The sequence below is a fragment of the Bombina bombina genome, chromosome 1 (assembly GCF_027579735.1).
Source record: "Bombina bombina isolate aBomBom1 chromosome 1, aBomBom1.pri, whole genome shotgun sequence".
NCBI lineage: Eukaryota > Metazoa > Chordata > Amphibia > Anura > Bombinatoridae > Bombina > Bombina bombina.
In genome coordinates this window covers 192447711-192472137 of record NC_069499.1, presented here as the reverse complement: position 1 = coordinate 192472137, position 24427 = coordinate 192447711, and the positions used below count along the sequence as shown (strand labels likewise).

At 37.3% G+C, this 24427-nt stretch overlaps 1 protein-coding gene across 1 annotated transcript in view; it reads left to right on the top strand.

Moving 5' to 3' along the window:
* Nucleotides 1-23786, top strand: part of LOC128657178 (prostaglandin reductase 2) — an 81046-nt gene extending 57260 nt beyond the window's left edge. The window contains exons 7-9 of the mRNA XM_053711428.1: nucleotides 11246-11367; nucleotides 20732-20819; nucleotides 23334-23786. Coding sequence (XP_053567403.1) covers nucleotides 11246-11367; nucleotides 20732-20819; nucleotides 23334-23786 — 663 coding nt within the window. The remainder of the gene's footprint in view (nucleotides 1-11245; nucleotides 11368-20731; nucleotides 20820-23333) is intronic.
* Nucleotides 23787-24427: the final 641 nt, after the last annotated feature.

Sequence of the window (24427 nt, the reverse complement as noted above, 5' to 3'; positions counted from 1 at the left end):
CATATTGAGGTGTTTTTTGGCAGTAACACATAACAGGAACTGAGAATCCATGCCTAAAGTACAATGTGTGTGAAAAATAACACAAAAAAATGACTACCCAAAAGTTTGACAAAGACTGGTGGTTGAATTAGTGCATGGAAAGTGTTAAAATACAAGCATTTGAAATACCCTAGGGTGTCTACTTTTCAAAAATATATGGTTTGATGGGGGTAAATTCCATTGACCAGCTTCAGAAATGTCCCAAATAGGACATGGGTGCATGATGACCGATGTGAAAATTCCAAGTTGAAAAACTTGAATGCGCTTCCTAAAATTAAGGCCTTTTAGCCCCCAGAGAACCCGACACACCTATACATGGGTGGTATCACTGTACTCAGGAGATGTTGTTGAACACATATTGAGGTTTTTTTTGGCAGTAACACATAACAGGAACTGAGAATCCATGCCTAAAGTACAATGTGTGTGAAAAATAACACAAAATAATGACTACCCAAAAGTTTGACAAAGACTGGTGGTTGAATTAGTGCATGGAAAGTGTTAAAATACAAGCATTTGAAATACCCTAGGGTGTCTACTTTTCAAAAATATATGGTTTGATGGGGGTAAATTCCATTGACCAGCTTCAGAAATGTCCCAAATAGGACATGGGTGCATGATGACCGATGTGAAAATTCCAAGTTGAAAAACTGGAATGCGCTTCCTAAAATTAAGGCCTTTTAGCCCCCAGAGAACCCGACACACCTATACATGGGTGGTATCACTGTACTCAGGAGATGTTGTTGAACACATATTGAGGTTTTTTTTGGCAGTAACACATAACAGGAACTGAGAATCCATGCCTAAAATACAATGTGTGTGAAAAATAACACAAAATAATGACTACCCAAAAGTTTGACAAAGACTGGTGGTTGAATTAGTGCATGGAAAGTGTTAAAATACAAGCATTTGAAATACCCTAGGGTGTCTACTTTTCAAAAATATATGGTTTGATGGGGGTAAATTCCATTGACCAGCTTCAGAAATGTCCCAAATAGGACATGGGTGCATGATGACCGATGTGAAAATTCCAAGTTGAAAAACTGGAATGCGCTTCCTAAAATTAAGGCCTTTTAGCCCCCAGAGAACCCGACACACCTATACATGGGTGGTATCACTGTACTCAGGAGATGTTGTTGAACACATATTGAGGTTTTTTTTGGCAGTAACACATAACAGGAACTGAGAATCCATGCCTAAAGTACAATGTGTGTGAAAAATAACACAAAATAATGACTACCCAAAAGTTTGACAAAGACTGGTGGTTGAATTAGTGCATGGAAAGTGTTAAAATACAAGCATTTGAAATACCCTAGGGTGTCTACTTTTCAAAAATATATGGTTTGATGGGGGTAAATTCCATTGACCAGCTTCAGAAATGTCCCAAATAGGACATGGGTGCATGATGACCGATGTGAAAATTCCAAGTTGAAAAACTGGAATGCGCTTCCTAAAATTAAGGCCTTTTAGCCCCCAGAGAACCCGACACACCTATACATGGGTGGTATCACTGTACTCAGGAGATGTTGTTGAACACATATTGAGGTTTTTTTTGGCAGTAACACATAACAGGAACTGAGAATCCATGCCTAAAGTACAATGTGTGTGAAAAATAACACAAAATAATGACTACCCAAAAGTTTGACAAAGACTGGTGGTTGAATTAGTGCATGGAAAGTGTTAAAATACAAGCATTTGAAATACCCTAGGGTGTCTACTTTTCAAAAATATATGGTTTGATGGGGGTAAATTCCATTGACCAGCTTCAGAAATGTCCCAAATAGGACATGGGTGCATGATGACCGATGTGAAAATTCCAAGTTGAAAAACTGGAATGCGCTTCCTAAAAATAAGGCCTTCTAGCCCCCAGAGAACCCAACACACCTATACATAGGTGGTATCGCTGTACTCAGGAGATGTTGTTGAACACATATTGAGGTGCTTTTTGGCAGTAACACATAACAGGAACTGAGAATCCATGCCTAAAATACAATGTGTGTGAAAAATAACACAAAAAAAATGACTACCCAAAAGTTTGACAAAGACTGGTGGTTGAATTAGTGCATGGAAAGTGTTAAAATACCAGCATTTGAAATACCCTAGGGTGTCTACTTTTCAAAAATATATGGTTTGATGGGGGTAAATTCCATTGGCCAGCTTCAGAAATGTCCCAAATAGGACATGGGTGCATGATGACCGATGTGAAAATTCCAAGTTGAAAAACTGGAATGCGCTTCCTAAAATTAAGGCCTTTTAGCCCCCAGAGAACCCGACACACCTATACATGGGTGGTATCACTGTACTCAGGAGATGTTGTTGAACACATATTGAGGTTTTTTTTGGCAGTAACACATAACAGGAACTGAGAATCCATGCCTAAAGTACAATGTGTGTGAAAAATAACACAAAATAATGACTACCCAAAAGTTTGACAAAGACTGGTGGTTGAATTAGTGCATGGAAAGTGTTAAAATACAAGCATTTGAAATACCCTAGGGTGTCTACTTTTCAAAAATATATGGTTTGATGGGGGTAAATTCCATTGACCAGCTTCAGAAATGTCCCAAATAGGACATGGGTGCATGATGACCGATGTGAAAATTCCAAGTTGAAAAACTGGAATGCGCTCCCTAAAAATAAGAGCTTTTAGCCCCCCGAGAACCCGACACACCTATACATGGGTGGTATCACTGTACCCAGGAGATGCTGCTGAAGACATATGAGGGTGTTATTTGGCAGTAACCCTTAATATTATCAGTAAATGTATTCTTAAATTGCTATTTTGTCAAAAAATCAAATTATTTTTTTTCCCCCCCCAAACTTTGGCATAGATTGGTGGTAAAATGGTTGCATGAAAAAAGTCAAAATACCCCAAGTTTAATACCTTAGGTTGTCTTCTTTTAAAAAATATATACATTTGAAGGGTTATTCAGGGATTCATGACAGATATTGGTGTTACAATGTAACTATCGCCAATTTTGAAAAAACATGGTTTTGAAATAGCAAAGTGCTACTTGTACTTATTGCCCTATAACTTGCAAAAAAAGCAAAGAACATGTAAACATTGGGTATTTATAAACTCAGGACAAAATTTAGAAACTGTTTAGCATTGGTATTTTATGGTGGTTGTAGATGTGTAAGAGATTTTGGGGCTCAAAGTTAGAAAAAGTGCATTTTTTTTCATTTTTTCCTCATATTTTATATTTTTTTTTATAGTAAATTATAAGATATGATGAAAAAAATGGTATCTTTAGAAAGTCCATTTAATGGCGAGAAAAACAGTATATAATATGTGTGGGTACAGTAAATGAGTAAGAGGAAAATTACAGTTAAATACAAACATCGCAGAAATGCAAAAATAGCCTTGGTCCCAGATGGTCAACAAATTGAAAAGTGGTCTGGTCACTAAGGGGTTAAGCAACTTTCTAATTTACTCCTATTATCAATTTTTCTTTGTTCTCTTGCTATCATTATTTTAAAACCAGGAATGTAAATCTTAGCAGCCAGCCCATTTTAGGTTCAGCCCCCTGGATAGTGCTTGCTTATTGGAGGCTTACATTTACCCACCAATAAGCAAGCATAACCAAGGTTCTAAACCAAAAAAGGGGCCGGTTCCTATGCATCACATTCCTGCTTTTTAAATAAATATAGCAATAGAATTAAGAAAATTTGATAATAGGAGTAAATTAGAAAGTTGCTTAAAATTGCCTGCTCCATCTGAATCATGAAAAAAAAATTTTTGGGTTAGTGTCCCTTTAAGCATCTGACAATATTTCCGTACTAGGTTACAGACTTGGTGGAAATGGCTAGTATAGCATATCTATATTAAAAAGTAAGTTATGGCGCATCTTCATTACAACTCATGAATTAAACTCCATCTAAAATATCACTAACATTCTGGATCTGATTTTAAAAAGGGGAGAGCTTACTATCACTTTAAAAATGTTTCAAAAATAAAACCCACAATCAATATTGTAAGCTATGGATATTCGTAAAAGCGATATCCAGGGTGCTGAACCAAAAATAGCCCGGCTCGTAAGCTACATTCCTGATTTTTCAAATAAAGATATAAAGAGAACAAAGAACATTTGATAAGAGTAAATTAGAAAGTTTCTTAAAGGGACACTAAACCCAATTTTTTTTTTCTTTCATGATTCAGATAGAGCATGCAATTTTAAGCAACTTTCTAATTTACTCCTTTCATCAATTTTTCTTCGTTCTCTTGCTATCTTTATTTAAAAAGCAGGAATGTGATGCATAGGAGCCGGCCCATTTTTGGTTGTGAATGGTACCGGAGTGTACTGTTTTATCTCAGGCAGCATTAGAAGAAGAATCTGCCTGTGATTTCTATGATCTTAGCAGAAGTAACTAAGATCCACTGCCGTTCTCACATATTCTGAGGAGTGAGGTAACTTCAGAGGGGGAATGGCGTGCAGGTTTTCCTGCAATAAGGTATGTTCAGTTAACATATTTCTAGGGATGGAATTTGCTAGAAAATGCTGCTGATACCGGATTAATGTAAGTTAAGCCTTAAATGCAGTGATAGCGACTGGTATCAGGCTTATTAACAGAGATACATACTCTTATAAAAGTGTAATATAAAACGTTTGCTGGCATGTTAATCGTTTTTTATATATGTTTGGTGACAAAAAGTTATTGGGGCCTAGTTTTTTTCCACATGGCTGGCTTGATTTTTGCCTAGAAACAGTTTCCTGAGGCTTTCCACTGTTGTAATATGAGTGGGAGGGGCCTATTTTAGCGCTTTTCTGCGCAGCTAGAATTACAGACAGAGACACTCAGCTTCCTTCTGCATGATACAGGACATCTCTGAAGGGCTCAAAAGGCTTCAAAAGTCGTGTTTGAGGAGGGTAACAACCACAGTAGACCTGTGGCAGTTGTTGTGACTGTGTTTAAAAATGTTTTTGTCATTTATTATTCCGTTTTTGGTATTAAGGGGTTAATCATCCATTTGCAAGTGGGTGCAATGCTCTGCTAACTTGTTACATACACTGTAAAAATTTCGTTAGTGTAACTGCCTTTTTTCACTTTTATTTCAAATTTTGTCAAAATTTGTTTCTCTTAAAGGCACAGTAACGTTTTTTATATTGCTTGTTAACTTGGTTTAAAGTGTTTTCCAAGCTTGCTAGTCTCATTGCTAGTCTGTACAAACATGTCTGAAACAGAGGATACTTGTTCATTATGTTTAAAAGCCATGGTGGAGCCCCATAGGAGAATGTGTACTAAATGTATTGATTTCACCTTAAACAGTAAAGATCAGTCTTATAAAAGAATTGTCACCAGAGGGGTCTGTCGAGGGGGAAGTTATGCCGACTAACTCTCCCCACGTGTCGGACCCTTCGCCTCCCGCTCAAGGGACGCCAAGTACATCAGGGACGCCCATAGCAATTACTTTGCAGGACATGGCTGCAATCATGAATAATACCCTGTCAGAGGTATTATCCAGATTGCCTGAATTGAGAGGCAAGCGCGATAGCTCTGGGGTTAGACGAGATACAGAGCGCGTAGATGCTGTAAGAGCCATGTCTGATACTGCGTCACAATATGCAGAACCTGAGGACGGAGAGCTTCAGTCTGTGGGTGACGTCTCTGAATCGGGAGACCTGATTCAGAGATTTCTAATTTTAAATTTAAGCTTGAGAACCTCCGTGTATTGCTTGGGGAGGTATTAGTTGCTCTGAATGACTGTGACACAATTGCAGTGCCAGAGAAATTTTGTAGACTGGATAAATACTATGCAGTGCCGGTGAGTACTGATGTTTTTCCAATACCTAAAAGGCTTACAGAAATTATTAGTAAGGAGTGGGATAGACCCGGTGTGCCCCTTTCCCCACCTCCTATATTTAGAAAAATGTTTCCAATAGATGCCACTACATGGGACTTATGGCAGACAGTCCCTAAGGTGGAGGGAGCAGTTTCTATTTTAGCAAAGCGTACCACTATCCCGGTTGAGGACAGTTGTGCTTTTTCAGATCCAATGGATAAAAAATTAGAGGGTTACCTTAAGAAAATGTTTATTCAACAAGGTTTTATTTTACAGCCCCTTGCATGCATTGCGCCTGTCACTGCTGCGGCTGCGTTCTGGTTTGAGGCCCTGGAAGAGGCCATCCATACAGCTCCATTGACTGAAATTATTGACAAGCTTAGAACACTTAAGCTAGCTAACTCATTTGTTTCTGATGCCATTGTTCATTTGACTAAACTAACGGCTAAGAATTCCGGATTCGCCATCCAGGCGCGTAGGGCGTATTGGCTTAAATCCTGGTCAGCTGATGTGACTTCAAAGTCTAAATTACTCAACATTCCTTTCAAGGGGCAGACCTTATTCGGGCCTGGTTTGAAAGAAATTATTGCTGACATTACTCAAGGTAAGGGTCATACCCTTCCTCAGGACAGGGCCAAATCAAGGGCCAAACAGTCTAATTTTCGTGCCTTTCAAAATTTCAAGGCAGGTGCAGCATCAACTTCCTCTGCTTCAAAACAAGAGGGAACTTTTGCTCAATCCAAGCAGGCCTGGAAACCTAACCAGTCCTGGAACAAGGGCAAGCAGGCCAGAAAGCATGAAGGAGCGGCCCCCTATCCGGCAACGGATCTAGTAGGGGGCAGACTCTCTCTCTTTGCCCAGGCGTGGGCAAGAGATGTTCAGGATCCCTGGGCGTTGGAGATCATATCCCAGGGATATCTTCTGGACTTCAAAGCTTCTCCTCCACTAGGGAGATTTCACCTTTCAAGATTATCTGCAAACCAGATAAAGGAGGAGGCATTCCTAAACTGCGTACAAGACCTCCTTGTAATGGGAGTGATCCATCCAGTTCCGCGGACGGAACAAGGACAGGGGTTTTTTTCAAATCTGTTTGTGGTTCCCAAAAAAGAGGGAACCTTCAGACCAATTTTGGATCTAAAGATCCTAAACAAATTCCTCAGAGTTCCGTCATTCAAGATGGAAACTATTCGAACCATTTTACCCATGATCCAAGAGGGTCAGTACATGACCACAGTGGACTTAAAGGATGCCTACCTTCACATTCCGATTCACAAGAGTCATCATCGGTTCCTGAGGTTTGCCTTTCTAGACAGGCATTACCAATTTGTAGCTCTTCCATTCGGGTTGGCTACAGCCCCAAGAATTTTTACAAAGGTTCTGGGCTCACTTCTGGCGGTCCTAAGACCGCGAGGCATAGCGGTGGCTCCTTACCTAGACGACATCCTGATACAGGCGTCAAGCTTTCAAATTGCCAAGTCTCATACAGAGATAGTTCTGGCATTCCTGAGGTCGCATGGGTGGAAAGTGAACGAAGAAAAGAGTTCTCTATCTCCTCTCACAAGGGTTTCCTTCCTAGGGACTCTAATAGATTCTATAGAAATGAAAATTTACCTGACGGAGTCCAGGTTATCAAAACTTCTAAATGCTTGCCGTGTTCTTCACTCCATTCCGCGCCCCATGGTGGCTCAGTGCATGGAAGTAATCGGCTTAATGGTAGCGGCGATGGACATAGTGCCATTTGCGCGCCTGCATCTCAGACCGCTACAATTATGCATGCTCAGTCAGTGGAATGGGGATTACACAGATTTGTCCCCTCTACTAAATCTGGATCAGGAAACCAGAGATTCTCTTCTCTGGTGGTTATCTCGGGTCCACCTGTCCAAAGGTATGACCTTTCGCAGGCCAGATTGGACCATTGTAACAACAGATGCCAGCCTTCTAGGTTGGGATGCAGTCTGGAACTCCCTGAAGGCTCAGGGTTTATGGACTCAGGAGGAGAAACTCCTCCCAATAAATATTCTGGAGTTAAGAGCAATATTCAATGCTCTTCTAGCTTGGCCTCAGTTAGCAACACTGAGGTTCATCAGATTTCAGTCGGACAACATCACGACTGTGGCTGACATCAACCATCAAGGGGGAACCAGGAGTTCCCTAGCGATGTCAGAAGTCTCCAAGATAATTTGCTGGGCGGAGACTCACTCTTGCCACCTGTCGGTGATCCATATCCCATATGTAGAGAACTGGGAGGCGGATTTTCTAAGTCGTCAGACTTTTCATCCGGGGGAGTGGGAACTCCATCCGGAGGTGTTTGCTCAATTGGTTCTCCGTTGGGGCAAACCAGAACTGGATCTCATGGCGTCTTGCCAGAACGACAAGCTTCCTTGTTACGGATCCAGGTCCAGGGACCCAGAAGCGGCACTTATAGATGGTCTAGCAGCGCCTTGGTTCTTCAACCTAGCTTATGTGTTTCCACCGTTTCCTCTGCTCCCTCGTCTGATTGCCAAAATCAAACAGGAGAGAGCATCAGTGATATTGATAGCGCCTGCGTGGCCACGCAGGACCTGGTATGCAGACCTAGTGGACATGTCATCCTTTCTACCATGTACTCTGCCTCTGAGACAAGACCTTCTAATACAAGGTCCTTTCAATCATCCGAATCTACTTTCTTTGAGACTGACTGCATGGAGATTGAACGCTTGATCCTATCAAAGCGTGGCTTCTCCGAGTCAGTCATTGATACCTTAATACAGGCACGAAAGCCTGTCACCAGGAAAATTTACCACAAGATATGGCGTAAATATCTTCATTGGTGTGAATCCAAGAATTACTCATGGAGTAGGGTTAGGATTCCTAGGATATTGTCCTTCCTCCAAGAGGGTTTGGACAAAGGATTATCAGCTAGTTCTTTAAAGGGACAGATTTCTGCTCTGTCTATTCTTTTACACAAGCGTCTGGCAGAAGTTCCAGACGTTCAGGCATTTTGTCAGGCTTTAGTTAGAATTAAGCCTGTGTTTAAACCTGTTGCTCCTCCATGGAGCTTAAACTTGGTTCTTAAAGTTCTTCAAGGGGTTCCGTTTGAACCCCTTCATTCTATTGATATCAAACTTCTATCATGGAAAGTTCTTTTTCTCATGGCTATTTCCTCGGTTCGAAGAGTCTCGGAGTTATCTGCCTTACATTGTGATTCTCCTTATCTGATCTTTCATTCAGATAAAGTAGTTCTGCGTAGAAAACATGGGTTTTTACCTAAGGTGGCTTCTAACAAGAATATCAATCAAGAGATTGTTGTTCCATCATTATGTCCTAATCCTTCTTCAAAGAAGGAACGTCTTTTGCATAATCTAGACGTAGTCCGTGCCTTGAAGTTTTACTTACAGGCTACTAAAGATTTTCGTCAAACATCTAACCTGTTTGTTGTTTACTCTGGACAGAGGAGAGGTCAAAGGCCTCGGCAACCTCTCTTTCTTTTTGGCTTCGGAGTATAATCCGTTTAGCCTATGAGACTGCTGGACAGCAGCCTCCTGAAAGGATTACAGCTCATTCTACTAGAGCTGTGGCTTCCACCTGGGCCTTTAAAAATGAGGCCTCTGTTGAACAGATTTGCAAGGCTGCGACTTGATCTTCGCTTCACACCTTTTCCAAATTTGATACTTTTGCTTCTTCTGAGGCTGTTTTTGGGAGAAAGGTTCTACAGGCAGTGGTTCCTTCCGTTTAAGTTCCTGCCTTGTCCCTCCCATCATCCGTGTACTTTAGCTTTGGTATTGGTATCCCATAAGTAATGGATGATCCGTGGACTGGATACACTTAACAAGAGAAAACATAATTTATGCTTACCTGATAAATTTATTTCTCTTGTAGTGTATCCAGTCCACGGCCCGCCCTGTCCTTTTAAGGCAGGTCAAAATTTTAATTAAACTACAGTCACCACTGCACCCTATGGTTTCTCCTTTCTCGGCTTGTTTCGGTCGAATGACTGGATATGGCAGTGAGGGGAGGAGCTATGTAGCAGCTCTGCTGTGGGTGATCTTCTTGCAACTTCCTGTTGGGAAGGAGAATATCCCATAAGTAATGGATGATCCGTGGACTGGATACATTACAAGAGAAATAAATTTATCAGGTAAGCATAAATTATGTTTTATTGGTGGGTAAATGTAAGCCTCCAATAAGCAAGCACTATTCATGGTGCTGAACCTAAAATGAGCTGGCGGCTAAGAGAACGAAGGAAAATTGATAATATGAGTAAATTAGAAAGTTGCTCTATCTGAATCATGAAAGAAAAAAATTGGGTTCAGTGTCCCTTTAAATACACAAGAGACCTTTAATGAATCTAGATATTTCCACTTCCTATATTGCCCGGCTCCATCCATATCGTCATATTTTATATCTTGCCCCTTCTGTTTATCAGTTCTGTATCAATTGCTCTGCTCTCTGTCCTTCACTAGCAAAAATACAAACCCCCTTATATCCCTGTTTTAATTGAGTAATCAGAGATTAACTACCTTGTTGTAGCGCCTCACAGTAAGCAGAATATTCTAATAGGAAACATCTTCTAAACGTTAGCCAACAACAATATACAATTTATGTTCATTGTAACAAAATTACATATTGTATAATGCAAATGATCTAAAATACATTTTCTCCACACTATTTTCCTGAAACATTTCAGGGTAATGAAAAGAAAAGTAAACCCATCTTATCTTCTAACTTACACTGAGCAAGACCTATTCCCTAAAATAAACTTAAAGGGGCAGTATACACCAATTTTAAAATAACTGTATGTAATAGACACTACTATAAAGAATAATATGCACTGATACTGATCTAAAAATCCAGTATAAAACCTTTTAAAAACTTACTTAGAAGCTACCAGTATAGCACTGTTGATTAGGTAGTTTGGGAGACCCACTGAAAGGGGCTGGATAAACATGAAGAGCAGACCCCCCCCCCCTTCCCTGCATATGAAAAGACAGATAACATCAACAGGAGTATGTAAATGCGCGTGTACAGCTAGCCCTAACACTCCCAGATAGGCTATATTAATGGATCATCTACAAACATTTATGCAAAGAAAAATCTAGTGTACAATGTCCCTTTAATTCTATACATAATACGGCTGTGCAGAAAAAAAAATTTGGCATCTGTTTGAGAAAGGAATGACAAAAATGTCCGCTGTCTGAACTTTCAGCTCATTTTGGAGCTGGATTTATTAGAGTAAAAATGCAAACACAAATATGTGTGTAAGTCCAGATATTTGTTTGTAGCACTTTTTAACTCTGCTAAATCTGGCACCAAAATGAAAATACATTTTTGCACATTTAATACACATAATGCTATTTCCATTTCCAATCAGTAGAGCTGTTTTTGTAAATAACTGATATTATAAAACACAATTAATATGTTGCAATAACTTATATTTCTCATTCACAGATGAACCAAAACAGCCATGTTGTTTTGTGTGGTCAGATATCTCAGTACAATAATGATATGCTTCATCCACCACCTCCCGCTCCCCAGACAGAATCTATTTTAAAGAATCGCAACATTACAAGGTCAGTGTTTCCAGTCTGTTCAGTTTGAAAGATGTTGGGGTAGGTGTGCTTTAAAGGGACAATAAGCACCTTGAGATATTTATATATAATGTTTAGTTATGTGCAATAAAACAAGTTTTCAAAATAGTTTTATTATTTATTTTGTCCCCTTTTCATATAATATAGCTCTGAAAATGTAATGATTTCCAATTCTCAGGATTTGCTGACTTTTAGGGCTAACTCTGCTAAATATCTGTCTCTGATTAACTGTATCAGATAAGCACTATAAAACATTTCACTTTTTATTAATATAACCAAGACTTACCTGGTAGTTTGCTGACTAAACCCATATTGGCTCCTCCAAATAATGCAAAAGGTGTGGCTGGAGTTTGGCTATTGAAAAATAATTGCAGTAAAAAGGATGTTAATTTGTTTTAAAAACAAACTTTGTTTATTGGTGGGTGAATTTATCCACCAATCGGCAAGAACAACCCAGGTTGTTCACCAAAAATGGGCCGGCATCTAAACTTACATTCTTGCTTTTCAAATAAAGATACCAAGAGAATGAAGAAAATTCAATAATAGGAGTAAATTAGAAAGTTGCTTAAAATTGCATGCTCTTTCTGAATCACAAAAGAAAAAAAATTGGCTTCAGTGTCCCTTTAAGAAGCAGTTCTCCGCCACTGATCGGGATTGGCCGCCAGTGAGCAAGGGGAGGCATTGCACAAGCATTTCTCCAGAAATGCTTGTGCAATGTTAAAATCTGATAGCGTATGCTGCTGGCATTCAGCGAGGTTGAGCGAACATGATTCGCTACAGTGAATATGTCAGCTCGACTGTTGTTAAATCTACCCCCTAGTGTCCATAACATAAGTGCAGCTCTTCTGAACAGATTTGTGTTTTTGTTCTGTAGATTCCAACAAAGAAACAAGGGGACTTTCAGATGTCCACATTTAAACCGTGTAGTATCTAAGAAACATAACTGGTCTTAACATATCATAGCATATTAACATATGGTGAGCCATGTGGTTATAAAAGAAGGAGAGAATAAGTAAAGGTTGAAAGATAAGTACATTAGTAATGTGTTAGAGCCGTGGCCCTGTTGGTGTGCCGCGACCCGACATACCTCCACTTCTCTTCTCACTCTGACACCAATGAATTTAATAATTAGGCCACTGACACCAATGAATTGTATTATAATTAACCCACTGACACCAATGTGTATATATATATATATATATATAAGAGAGAGAGGTCCCACTGACACCAATTAATTATTATAAAATTAGCCCACTGTACACCAATGTATATATATATATATATATATATATATATATATATATATATATATATATATATATATATATATATATATATCAAGCTGGGAGGAAAAAGGCACTCACTGGACTTAAATATAAAAAAATATATAATCTTTATTTAGCACATATTAAAAGGCATATATGCATTTTAATATGTGCTAAATAAAGATTATATATTTTTTTATATTTAAGTCCAGTGAGTGCCTTTTTCCTCCGAGCTTGGTACTTATTCACATTAAATGTGCACCCTGGCGGTTGCTCTTACAGAGGGCCTGTGCTTATCCTTTCTGGAACTGCATATATACCACCAATGAGTTATTATATAATTAACCCATTGTACACCAATGTGTGTGTCTGTATGTGTCTGTATGTGTATGTATGTGTGTGTGTGTGTGTATGTATGCATGTATATATAAATATATATCTTTCCCACTGACACCAATGAATTATTATATAATTAACCCACTGTACACAAGTGTATTATATATATAGATATATATATTATATATATGTGTGTGTGTCCTGTATATACTGTATATTGGTGTCAGTGGGTTCATTTTATATATATATATATATATATATATATATATATATATATATATATGAATAGGGTATGTTCTAATAGCGCTTGCAGAAGATGTTCCTCATGAGCAAGTGGAGGGGAGAGAAGCAAAAATGGGAATGTCCCCAGATAAGTGTTGAATAATTTGAGATCAAAATAAGTGATATTAAATGCTCACCTGTTAGATCACAGGGATCAGCGATCAGCGACGAGTAGATACTAGTGGTGTGTGTAAACAACAGACACGAATACCACATATGATGGAGACAAAAATATATGCACCAAAATATATATATATATAAACAGTATGAGAATATATATATGAGATGGTGTGTGTATAGAGGTAATCGTAAGGTAATTTATATATATTCAGAACCGGGAGGCAAACAAATAGTTACCGTGGAACCGGAGGATACTTGTGGGAATCTCCTGTTCTTACCACACTGTATTTTTGGACAGAGGGTAAAAGTGAAGGAAGTTCCTATTTAATATGAGCTGATAACCAGGAAAAAAAATATATAAAAAAAAAATATATATATATATATATATATATATATATATATATATATATATATATATATATATATATATATATATATATATATATATATATATATATATATATATAATATATAGATATAAAAATGTGTATAAAAATGTATATACATTTAAGAATCACAAGGTATGGAAAAAATACATGAGCCAAAAAATAAATATATTAAAAACAAATTTTATTATTATTGATATAAAATAGAAATATAAAAATGTGAAAAAAGTAATACTGGTGTAGTGGATATGATACGAGAGACTGTTTAAAAAGGGGTAAAACCGTAAACGGTAAAGGTGTAAAAATGTAAGAATATAATAAAAGTGTAAGTAGCCATATGGCACGACAAAATATATAATGGGAGCGTGCAGATGGCAATTTACTTACTTTTGAGTAGTGGTGTGCAGTGGTAGCGCTGAGAGGAATATCGCTGCACGGAGCAGCTAGTGAACAACCTCAGCAGGTAAATCGGAATTCCGGATGTGACGTCACGAACGTGCGTCACGTGCCTTACGCGTTTCGTGAGCGTATCAGCTCACTTCATCAGAGGCTAAAGGATCTGTTAGCATCCTGGTTGCCTTTAAATAGCATGAAGCTGTATAATTAAAAGAAGAGGGGAGTGTGTAATACTCCAATTATTCCGATGTATATCTTTATGCGCGAACAGTGTGTTATAAAAAATGTGATAAAAAATTTAAAATATATATAAAAAATATATATATATATGGGTATGGAAATAATTATGTATATATAAGATAGGATCACATTAAAACGCTATCTATATAAAAAACGCTATCTATATAAAAAAGGGCCATATAATAGATTATTTCTTTGAAAATTGAGGGATGTCGTTTAGGACATACTAGATAATGAGAGTAAGCGGGATATATCGGAAAAAATTGCAATTATCTGACCGTAGATGAATAACCAGAGATGGAATACTTATATAAAGTGTGGTAAAGAATTTTAGATATAATATAAAAATATGAAAATATAAAATTAAGGTTAACTAGCATGTTTGATCATAGAATAAAAATATATATGTGTATATGTGATTACGTATATACATGTGTATATATGAGGATATGAGTATATATAAAAATTTTATGGGATTGTTTGAAACCAGATTTGTGTTTATGTAATTGAGTTCAAGGTGTATTTTAGTTCAAGGTGTATTTTGTTCTTCAAAGAAAGGCTGCCAGATCTATATCTGTGTTCAGGCCATATGGTTTCCTTGTTCTCAATTTGTGGATCCAGTATGTCTCTCTCTTTCTTAACTGGAGTAGCCTATTCTCTCCTATTTTATATGGAATATGTTCAATTGCCTTAATCTTTAGGCCTTCCACACTTTTTTCATGGAATTCCTCAAAGTGGGTACCAATACCATACTCTGGTTGGTCACTGGTGATGTTCTTCATATGTTCTAGGAATCTAGTCTTAAGCGTTCTTTTCGTTCTACCTATATAAATTTTATTACAACTACAAGTTAATTGGTAAACAACGAATTCAGATTTGCAGTTCATCAAGCTATTGATTTCAAATTTGTTGTTTTCATTGTCTCTAATCCATTTGTTTTCTTCCTTGTTTTTGCTGACATGTTCGCAACACACGCAGTTTTTCCTATTACATTTATAGAAACCTTTAGTTTTGGTTTTTAGCCAATTTTCTTGAGTTGGTGCTTTCTTAGTTTTTAGTTTAGTAGGAGCTAGTATGTTTTTAAGGTTTGTGTTTTTCTTGTAAGTAATTTTTGGTTTCTCCAGTAGTGTCTCCTTTAGGAAAGGGTCCTTTTTGAGTAGATGCCAGTGTTTATTCAGTATTTTTTCAACATTTTTGGCCCCACTATTGTATGTGGTGATAAACCTGGGACAAATAGTATAGTCCGTACCTGTATTGTTTGTATTTACTTGATTTTTCGGGTTTAGTAGGTTGTCTCGATCTATTTTGCTTACTCTCTCATAAGCCTTATCTACTGTTTTCCTATTATACCTTTTATTATAAAACTTTTGTTTGAGGACACTTGCTGTTTCTTCAAAATCTTGTTTTCTAGAGCAATTTATTTTTATTCGCTGGAACTGACCGTATGGAATATTGCTGATCCATTTTGTGTGATGATTGCTCGTGGCGTGCAGATAGCCATTTGTGTCAGTGTCTTTGGTGTAAATTTTTGTTTCTATCTGTTCGTTTTCAATAAATATAGTGATATCTAGAAAATTTATTTCTCTCTTACTCCATGTATTAGTGAATTTCAGATTCCAGTTATTCTGATTGATGTGATGGACAAATTCTTCAAAATGCTTTTCATCCCCGTTCCAGATAATTATATCATCGATGAACCTTTTCCATGTGATTATATGTTTCAAGAATGTGTTATTTTTCCATATGTGTTGGTCCTCAAAAGCTCCCATGTACATATTTGCAAAACTAGGGGCAAATTTCGTGCCCATTGCCGTGCCAAATTTTTGGAGGAAAATTTTATTTTCAAATGCAAAATAATTCTTGGTGAGAATAAAGTTAATTGCTTCCCCAATTAAGGAAATTTGTTCTTTTTTGATATTTGTATCTGTTGTCAGAATTTAGTCCACTGCACTTATACCTTTACTGTGTGGTATAGATGTATACAGTGCAGTGACATCCAATGTTGCTAGTGAGTAATTGTTCTCCCAACGAGTATCTTTCAATATTGCGAGTAGGTGTGGAGTGTCCCTTAAGTATGACTTAATTGTTGGTACCACGGGCTGTAAAAAATGATCTACATATTCTGATAAGTTGCTAGTTAAACTGTTTATACCAGAGATGATTGGGCGTCCTGGAGGATTCTTAGTGTCCTTATGCACTTTTGGTAAGTGGTAGAATACTGCGGTCTTTATCATGTCTATCGATAAAAATTTGTATTCGTCATCATCCAAAATGTTTTCTTTCTTTGCATTTCTTAGTTATTAGTTGAGCATAATCATCTGAAAATTGGCTGGTGGGGTCTTTTGATAGAACTTCATAGGTCTCGGTATCCGATAGTATCCTATTTGCTTCACTAATATAATCTCCTTTGTTTTGTATTACAATAGAACCACCTTTATCAGCCTCTCTAAAGACCAATGTCTCATCTTTACTTAGATTCTTTAGGATTCTTTCTTCCTTATTTGTAAGATTTTTGTTGTCCAGTTTGAATGATTTGCACATTGACTCTAAATCGTTGAGTACTTCAAACAATGAGATATATTGTCCCTTGGCCTGGGTGGGATAAAATATTGATTTAGGTTTAAACCCACTATGTTTCATGATTCTATTTGTTTCTAATTGTTCTGGTGTTCCCATATCTAATGATTCCAAGAAATTCAATGCTGGAATATCGCTTTGTGTAACGGTAACCTCGTTTGGGGGGCTTAAATTTGTCATAGGTTCACAGGTATCTCTTTGGTCTTTGTTTTTCTTTCTGAAATAATGTTGTAAAGTAAGTTTTCTTATATATTTGTTACAGTCCACGAACAGTGAGAAGGCATCTGGTTTCTTACTAGGGGCGAAGGAGAGACCTTTTTTGAGAACATTCTCTTCTTCTCTAGTTAGAATTCTCTCTGACAAGTTGAAGATTTTTACTAGGTCACTTTCATCAGGGTTTATATCGATTGTTGCCTTGAGTTCCAATTTTCTCTTCTTTGTTTGTTTCTGTTTACCTGCTCTGCATCCTCTTCCTCGCTTTCTTTTCTTCTTTTTTGTGGGGTTGATCTTTGCAGTATTTGAAAGTGCTTCTCCTGATTTTCCACTCGGAATCTCGGGGGGATGTAGGGTTTCTGGAAGGACCTAAAAAATGGGTATGTCCTTGCTCCATATTATGTTGAGTTTTTGTTCTCCAATGACTACTGGATCCATGGTGTGTATCATCATAATCATTTCTATGATCTCTTGGTTCTATTTGTCTAATGGGGTCTTGGTAATGATTATTTGGTCTGGTATTTTCTCTTTGATTGTAAAAGTCCCTATCAGGGTAAAAGTAATTGTTATGTGTATTGTGGTTATGGGTATAGTTTTGTTTTCTTGTTTCCTCGTTATAATTAGACTGGTATTGTCTGTGGTGATAATAATTTGGCTTTCTAGTTTGATATGAATGATTATTTACTGGTTTCATTTTTAAGAAAGTGTTACTGTTTGTCTGTTTGTGTTTGTCTTTGTTTGTGTTAGTACATGTCTGTTTTTCTTTGGTTGTGTTTTGATGTTCCTCATTTCCTTTGGTGTTAGTTGTTCTATCAGGGAAAAATCTATTTTTTGTATTGCAAAAAACTTCTACGTTTGGTGTCTGTGGCATCAACAAATTAATCTCTTTCTGAGTTGGTATGAACTTCCCCTAGTTCCATTTTTTTGTTGTTGATATCTCTTTCAAGTTTTTTCTTTTTCTTTAAAATGGTGTCATATTCCAATTTCTGAGTTCTGCTTGCAATATCTTTATCTAACTGTTGGTAATACACATCCTCATTAAAGGGTTGTAATTCTTGTCTGATTTCCTTAATTTCTTTTCCTATTTTCTCCAGATTTTGTTCTCTATATTTAATTAGAATTTTTATGAAGGTATTTGAGCAGGTCTCCATTGCTTCCTCCCATTCTGTGATTAGTTCAATATCGTCTGAGTTAAAGATTGGAGTTTTTGTGAGTTTTAAGCCTTTTGGTATTATATTCAATTTTTGGTAGTTTTCTAAGCCAATTATATCATTCCAATTGCTCACTTCTAATTTCTTTAGTTTTTCTAGTCTCCTAAATAAGGCTTTAGGGTTCACTTGTTCTACAGACACAGTGGTTGGTTCCATTTTATCAGTGATGATAGACCATGACCTTTTCTTGGTTTTTATGTCTAAGTAGTTACCAAAAGCATAGTTCACCTGCTGGTATTCTTCCATTTTATTAGATAAATACTGGAGTTTATTCAATGTGTCTGATTTAATTAAATCAGATAGATAAGGAAGAACAAACTCGAACTCTTATTTAGGCTGCTACTATCCAGTGGAGGAGGCAGAACAAACGAAGAGAGGGGGGGGGTAGGTAGTTGCGCCACAATTTGAGCAGAAGTTGTTGTGCAATAAAATGCTCTATGAAAATGTCCAATGCCTGCTGCTATTAGTGGTGTCTCAGTCCTCCTTGGTGAGACTGAAATTGGGAAAAAAGATGAATAGGGTATATATATATATTCTGCACTTTACAATGATTACTGGGCCCTGGACAGGTCCGGCTAAAATTTACCGGGCCTTGAGGTCACTTGGGCTGAGAACCCCTGTGTTAGAGGATGAAAAGGGGAAAGGAGGCGGCATTGCACAAGCATTTCACTAGAAATGCTTGTACAATGTTAAATGTTGACATTTTAGGCGTTTTGCGAGGTCGAGCTGACATTATTTGCTACAGTTAATCATGTCCGCTCGACCAATGTTAAATCTATCCCAAAGTATTGGAAACATTTCATTCTGTAATTCATTCTGTAATTCAACAGATACTCACAAAGAAACTGTGATTAACCCCCGAAAAAAAGATAAACACTTAAGCCACACTCTGGAACTGCAGAGAACTGCAGGTTCCAAGCAGAAAACAGCTGGTGAGCCAATCATCATTAACACAGCCCTGCCAATCACAAGGTGTATTCAGCATAAGAACTGCAATGGTTGCAGCTCCTGAGACAAACTTTATCTATGTGTTATTTTTGTGAGTTCTATGTTGAGCAGTGCAAAATAAAATACATAATCTAATCAATTAGAACATCTCAGTTTGCACTACACATTACTTAGCGCAGACTATTATATGGCCTTCAGAATAATGACTATGAGAGTGATGGGAAATATTTTTTAGATCTGTAGTTTTCCAAAGAGCCAACTATACAAAACTAATTTGTCTTACATTAGTTTCAGTGGGTATATCTTTTATAAGCTTAGTACTGAGGTTTTCCCCATATCTCTAGTCTTGGGTGCCGCCATGTTGAAATCTATATATCTCTGCATTCCAGTGCTGATATATTTGCACATGTGCAGCAACAATCCTTAAGATAACTGCAGTAAAATCTAGGTTCCAAAATGGCTGTACTCGTAATTAGAGGGAAGTGCATGAAATGTATTTAATGTTTTGATATCCCTTTAATGGGTTTGGTATCTTGGTGAAAGCTTAAAACTTCCTAGCTCTATGTCCTAACTGTGCTCCCTGCTGCCTCCTTCCCACTCTGCACCTTTAAGAAAAGAGTTATGCTTGATCATCTCTCCTAGGATGCAGCATGCTGGGATTTGTGGTTTACCCACATGGCCTAAGAAGGAACCAGCCAAATTAAAATGGGCTGTTGTATAGTGGGTTGGGGTGCCACCTTCTGCTCACATGTCATAGGAATGCCACCCCTGAGCTAGGGAAATACTGTCTTAAGCTATATCGTTCATTGTACACTTTTGAAAGACAATTGGCAGAGCAGGGGCAGACAAAAGATGCTACAGAAATGTAATCTTTTATTAAAATAGAAAAATCTAGTGGAATTAATCATTTCCATGTTGTTTTAATAAGCAAACCTGTTGCAGACTTTATCTCTGAAAGGTGTTATACATACAACCAAATGTCGCTAGGGCAAGAGTAAAAATAAAATGACAATGAAATGTAAAGCAATATGCTGCCTTATTACATGTACTGTGCCAATTATGCTCTAACAGAGGCGTTCAATGGTAATTATGCTCTGTGTATGTGGCTCTTGTTCAATGTTAATAAAGGGCTAAATAAGCACAAATATGCTGGAACTGTAACTTTCCATATCTTTTTAATCCATTTTTATTTAAATTAAATAAAAATAATACAATAATAATAATAATGTTATAATGTCACTTCCCTCAAGTAGGTAAAAATGTATTCAAGTAATGTGTTTTTATGGCAACAGAAATGTATTCATCTTCCATGTAAATCCCAAAGTACTTATAATAACCTAAATAAAGTGACTGGTTGTTTTTACTTTTTCAGGGAAAGATTTTTGTTGTTTGATTATACAGACCAGCAGGAATCTGGAGTTCTCCAACTCAGCAAGTGGTTGAGGGAAGGCAAACTGAAGGTAGGAATGTAATCTACAATCTTTGTGGTTATCTGGTTCCATTTGGTACTGTGGGTTATAGTATGTGAGATGATGTATACAAATTTATATAGGGGAAAAAAAAAACATATTTTCGGCTGTGAGGTTTGCTGCTACCATTCTGGCACCACTGGTGCTTCATTATTATTTTTTATTTATTCTATCATACTTATGGCAGTACCAGGATTGTGTATATTATTGTAGTAGATACATAGAGGATTACTTCCATACTTTGTTGTATTTACACATATATATTTAGTTGTATTCTGTCATTTAAAGGGACAGTCAACACTTGCGGTAACATTATTTGCTATTGAAAAATAAAAACCGAAGATCCGCCTGCACTATTCACCTTCTGCCTTGCCGCTTTACTTCTGTACTAATCACCGTCACTAACTTCTTTAATACCAGGTAAATATGGCAACCGAACTCCCCCCACCGTTACGTAGCTGCCTTCTTCTTCAAATGATCAGCAAATCAGAATCCAATCCTCGGTCAGAAATCGCACACGCTTGCAATTTCTGACCGAGGATTGGATTCTGATTTGCTGATCATTTGAAGAAGAAGGCAGCTGCGTAACGGTGGGGGGAGTTTGGCTGCCATATTTACCTGGTATTAGAGAAGTTAGTGACGGTGATTAGTACAGAAGCAAGGCGGCAAGGCAGAAGGGGTATAGTGCAGGCGGATCTTCGGTTTTTATTTTTCAATAGCAAATAATGTTACCGCAAGTGTTGACTGTCCCTTTAACTTCACTTGATTACTATGCTCTCAATCAATGAGATAAATAAGAGGCTATTATTAGTCTCCCATATTGGGCCCACCCATTTGTCATCAAATGATGACAGCCCTATAGAAAGTTTACCCATTCACACATTATTTGCAAAATTATGAGCTAATTAATATTGACTGTCGATATTGGCTAGATGCTGAAATGTTACAGAAATATGTGGATAAAAATCAGATACCACGAGGCCTTATAGTTTTCAAGAGTTTATTTCATTTAAAGAAGATCAATCCTTGATTTCTAAATGGGATGAAACCCTCAATGATTGCTCTTTTAAACTTATGAAAATTCTAATTGCACACAGGAAAATATTGGTGGAAAAAACGTCTAAATAAATAGATGTCATACAAGGCAGTTTGGATAAATTTAAATCATTGAAACAATATGATGAATTAAATAGTATAGTGTTACAAAAGACCAATATTTTTCAAAAAGACTTAATGGAGAACAAAAATCAGAAAATTAGCCAGGGATGATGAAGATTACTTAAAAGGAGAGATACATACCTATAATAAAAAGAAAAAGAAACCTAAACCTTCACCAGCCTCTAATTATAATCACCAAAGCAGTAATCAATACAACACATATGATGAACATCCCAATAGTGAATTTATTGGGAATGTTTGGACTTTGGTGAGTCACCACAAAAACAATAAAAATAATTAAGGTTATAATCCAACTAATCATAGTGAAACTAGATGGAGGAATAGCAGACCACAACAAACTAATAATGAGTTCATATCTAGGAACCATGATAATATAAGGCACCACCATTAGGGATACTTTGATCCTAGGAAACACAATCAGTACACACAATCACATAGAAATAACTACTGGTCTAGAACTTCACAGGAAGCTTGTGAATGTGTCTCTTATTCTAGAGCACCATCAACTAATAATATACATGATATGAACGGCAAAATTACACTGCATCTCCATCCTTCGAAGTCCATAATACACATAATAGATATGAACGTCCAAATTATACTGAATCTCACTACTATGATGATAATAGGTCCTCTAAATCTAATGAGAGCCATACTGCCACTAACATTAACTCTTCATAGCATTTTTAAGAGCAATGACCAAGACAGCAGTCTTGAACTCAAAATAAAATTGCCAGTTACTTGGAACCTGCAATTTCCCCAACACCGTCCTACAAAGGGAAAAGGCCCCACGGAAACGAGGGTGCAGAGGACATAGTACAGCCCTCAAAAAGGCAAGACTACAGTGACTAAGTAAAGGCATTTTCAATCTCTCGTCTTATACTCTGACGATGAAATTAGGGTATTTGGCAAAGGACTCTCTTTTAGTCCTACCAACAAACATAACACCTTTGCACTTTTTGTTGATCTTAATAGATTTACTCAAATTTTTTTCTCTGCAAAATATTTTTGCATAGATAATTTTTAAGAATAATTCCAGATTACCTATATTGACAGAGGCAATGGACTCAATAACCAACATATTCCTGTATATGAACCAGATACCCTTGCTGATAAATTGTGTGATGATTATGTTCTTACCCATTTTAAAAATAGATCAAATTTTGTCCCTAAACTTAATAACAATGCACACATAGAGATTTTCAAACAGCTAGTGAGTGAAGATTTTGACCTGATCACCAAAAATACTGTGGGGAGATGTAATCTTTACGCAAATGAAAAAAGAGCATTTGAGTCACTGAAAAGTGATCAATCTTTGGTGATTAGACAAGCGGACAAAGGTGGGGGATAGTCCTGCAGGATCTAGATGACTATCTCATGGAAGCCAGGAGGATCCTGCAGGACGTATCTTACTATACCCACCTCACTTATGACTCTACCACTAAGTTTCTGGCCATTCTTAATGACCTGATTGAGTTTGCATATGGAGAAGGCATAGTTTCCAAACATGAAAGGGAATATTTAGTCCCCAAAGAACCTAACCATGCCTTCTACTACCACCTCCCAAAGATCCACATGGACCCCATTTGCCCTCCGGGTCGCCCTATAATAGCCGGCATAGGGAGTTTGACAGATAATGTCTCTTCCTATATCGACTATTTTCTTCAAAAATATGTTTCAGGATTAGAATCTTATATTCGAGATTCAGCGGATCTCATTAAGAAACTGGAATCACAAGAGATCACACAAGATCTTCTGTGGATCACTTGTGATGTCTAGGCTCTTTATTCCAACATACTTATAATTTGGGAATTTTAGCCGTATCCAGTTTTCTTGAGGAAGGTATGTTCCTACGTGAAGCCCAGAGACAATTTATCTTACAATTAATATTTTTCATCCTGAGACACAATTATTTTGTGTTTCAGGGTGACTTTTATCTCCATACAAAGGGGACCGCCATGGGTACCAAGTTCGCCCCGACCTATGCCAACCACTTTATGCGTCCCATGGGTCCCATTTTAGGTGATTTAATCAAAAAGAAGCCTGTAGTGGTATTTAAAAGGGCAGCATATTTTAAGATGATTCTGGCACCGAGCAAAGTAGTCAAACATAAGAAAAAAACTATTGCTACGACTCAAATTAAAAGAAATAGGGGGACCAACCAAGGATCTTTCAAATGCGGTGTCAGGAGATGTAAAATGTGTGTTCACATAGAACATCATAAACAAACTTTTCAATCTTTTGTGACCAAGAGAATCTATCCCATAGTTGGTGGTATATCTTGTGCGTTGAACTATGTGATTTATCTTCTTACTTGCATTTGTGGGATCCAGTACGTTGGTCGTACCTGTAGGCGTCTCAGTATCATATGGTCTGAGCATTATCGGAATATGAAAAATAATTATAAATCACATAGTGTT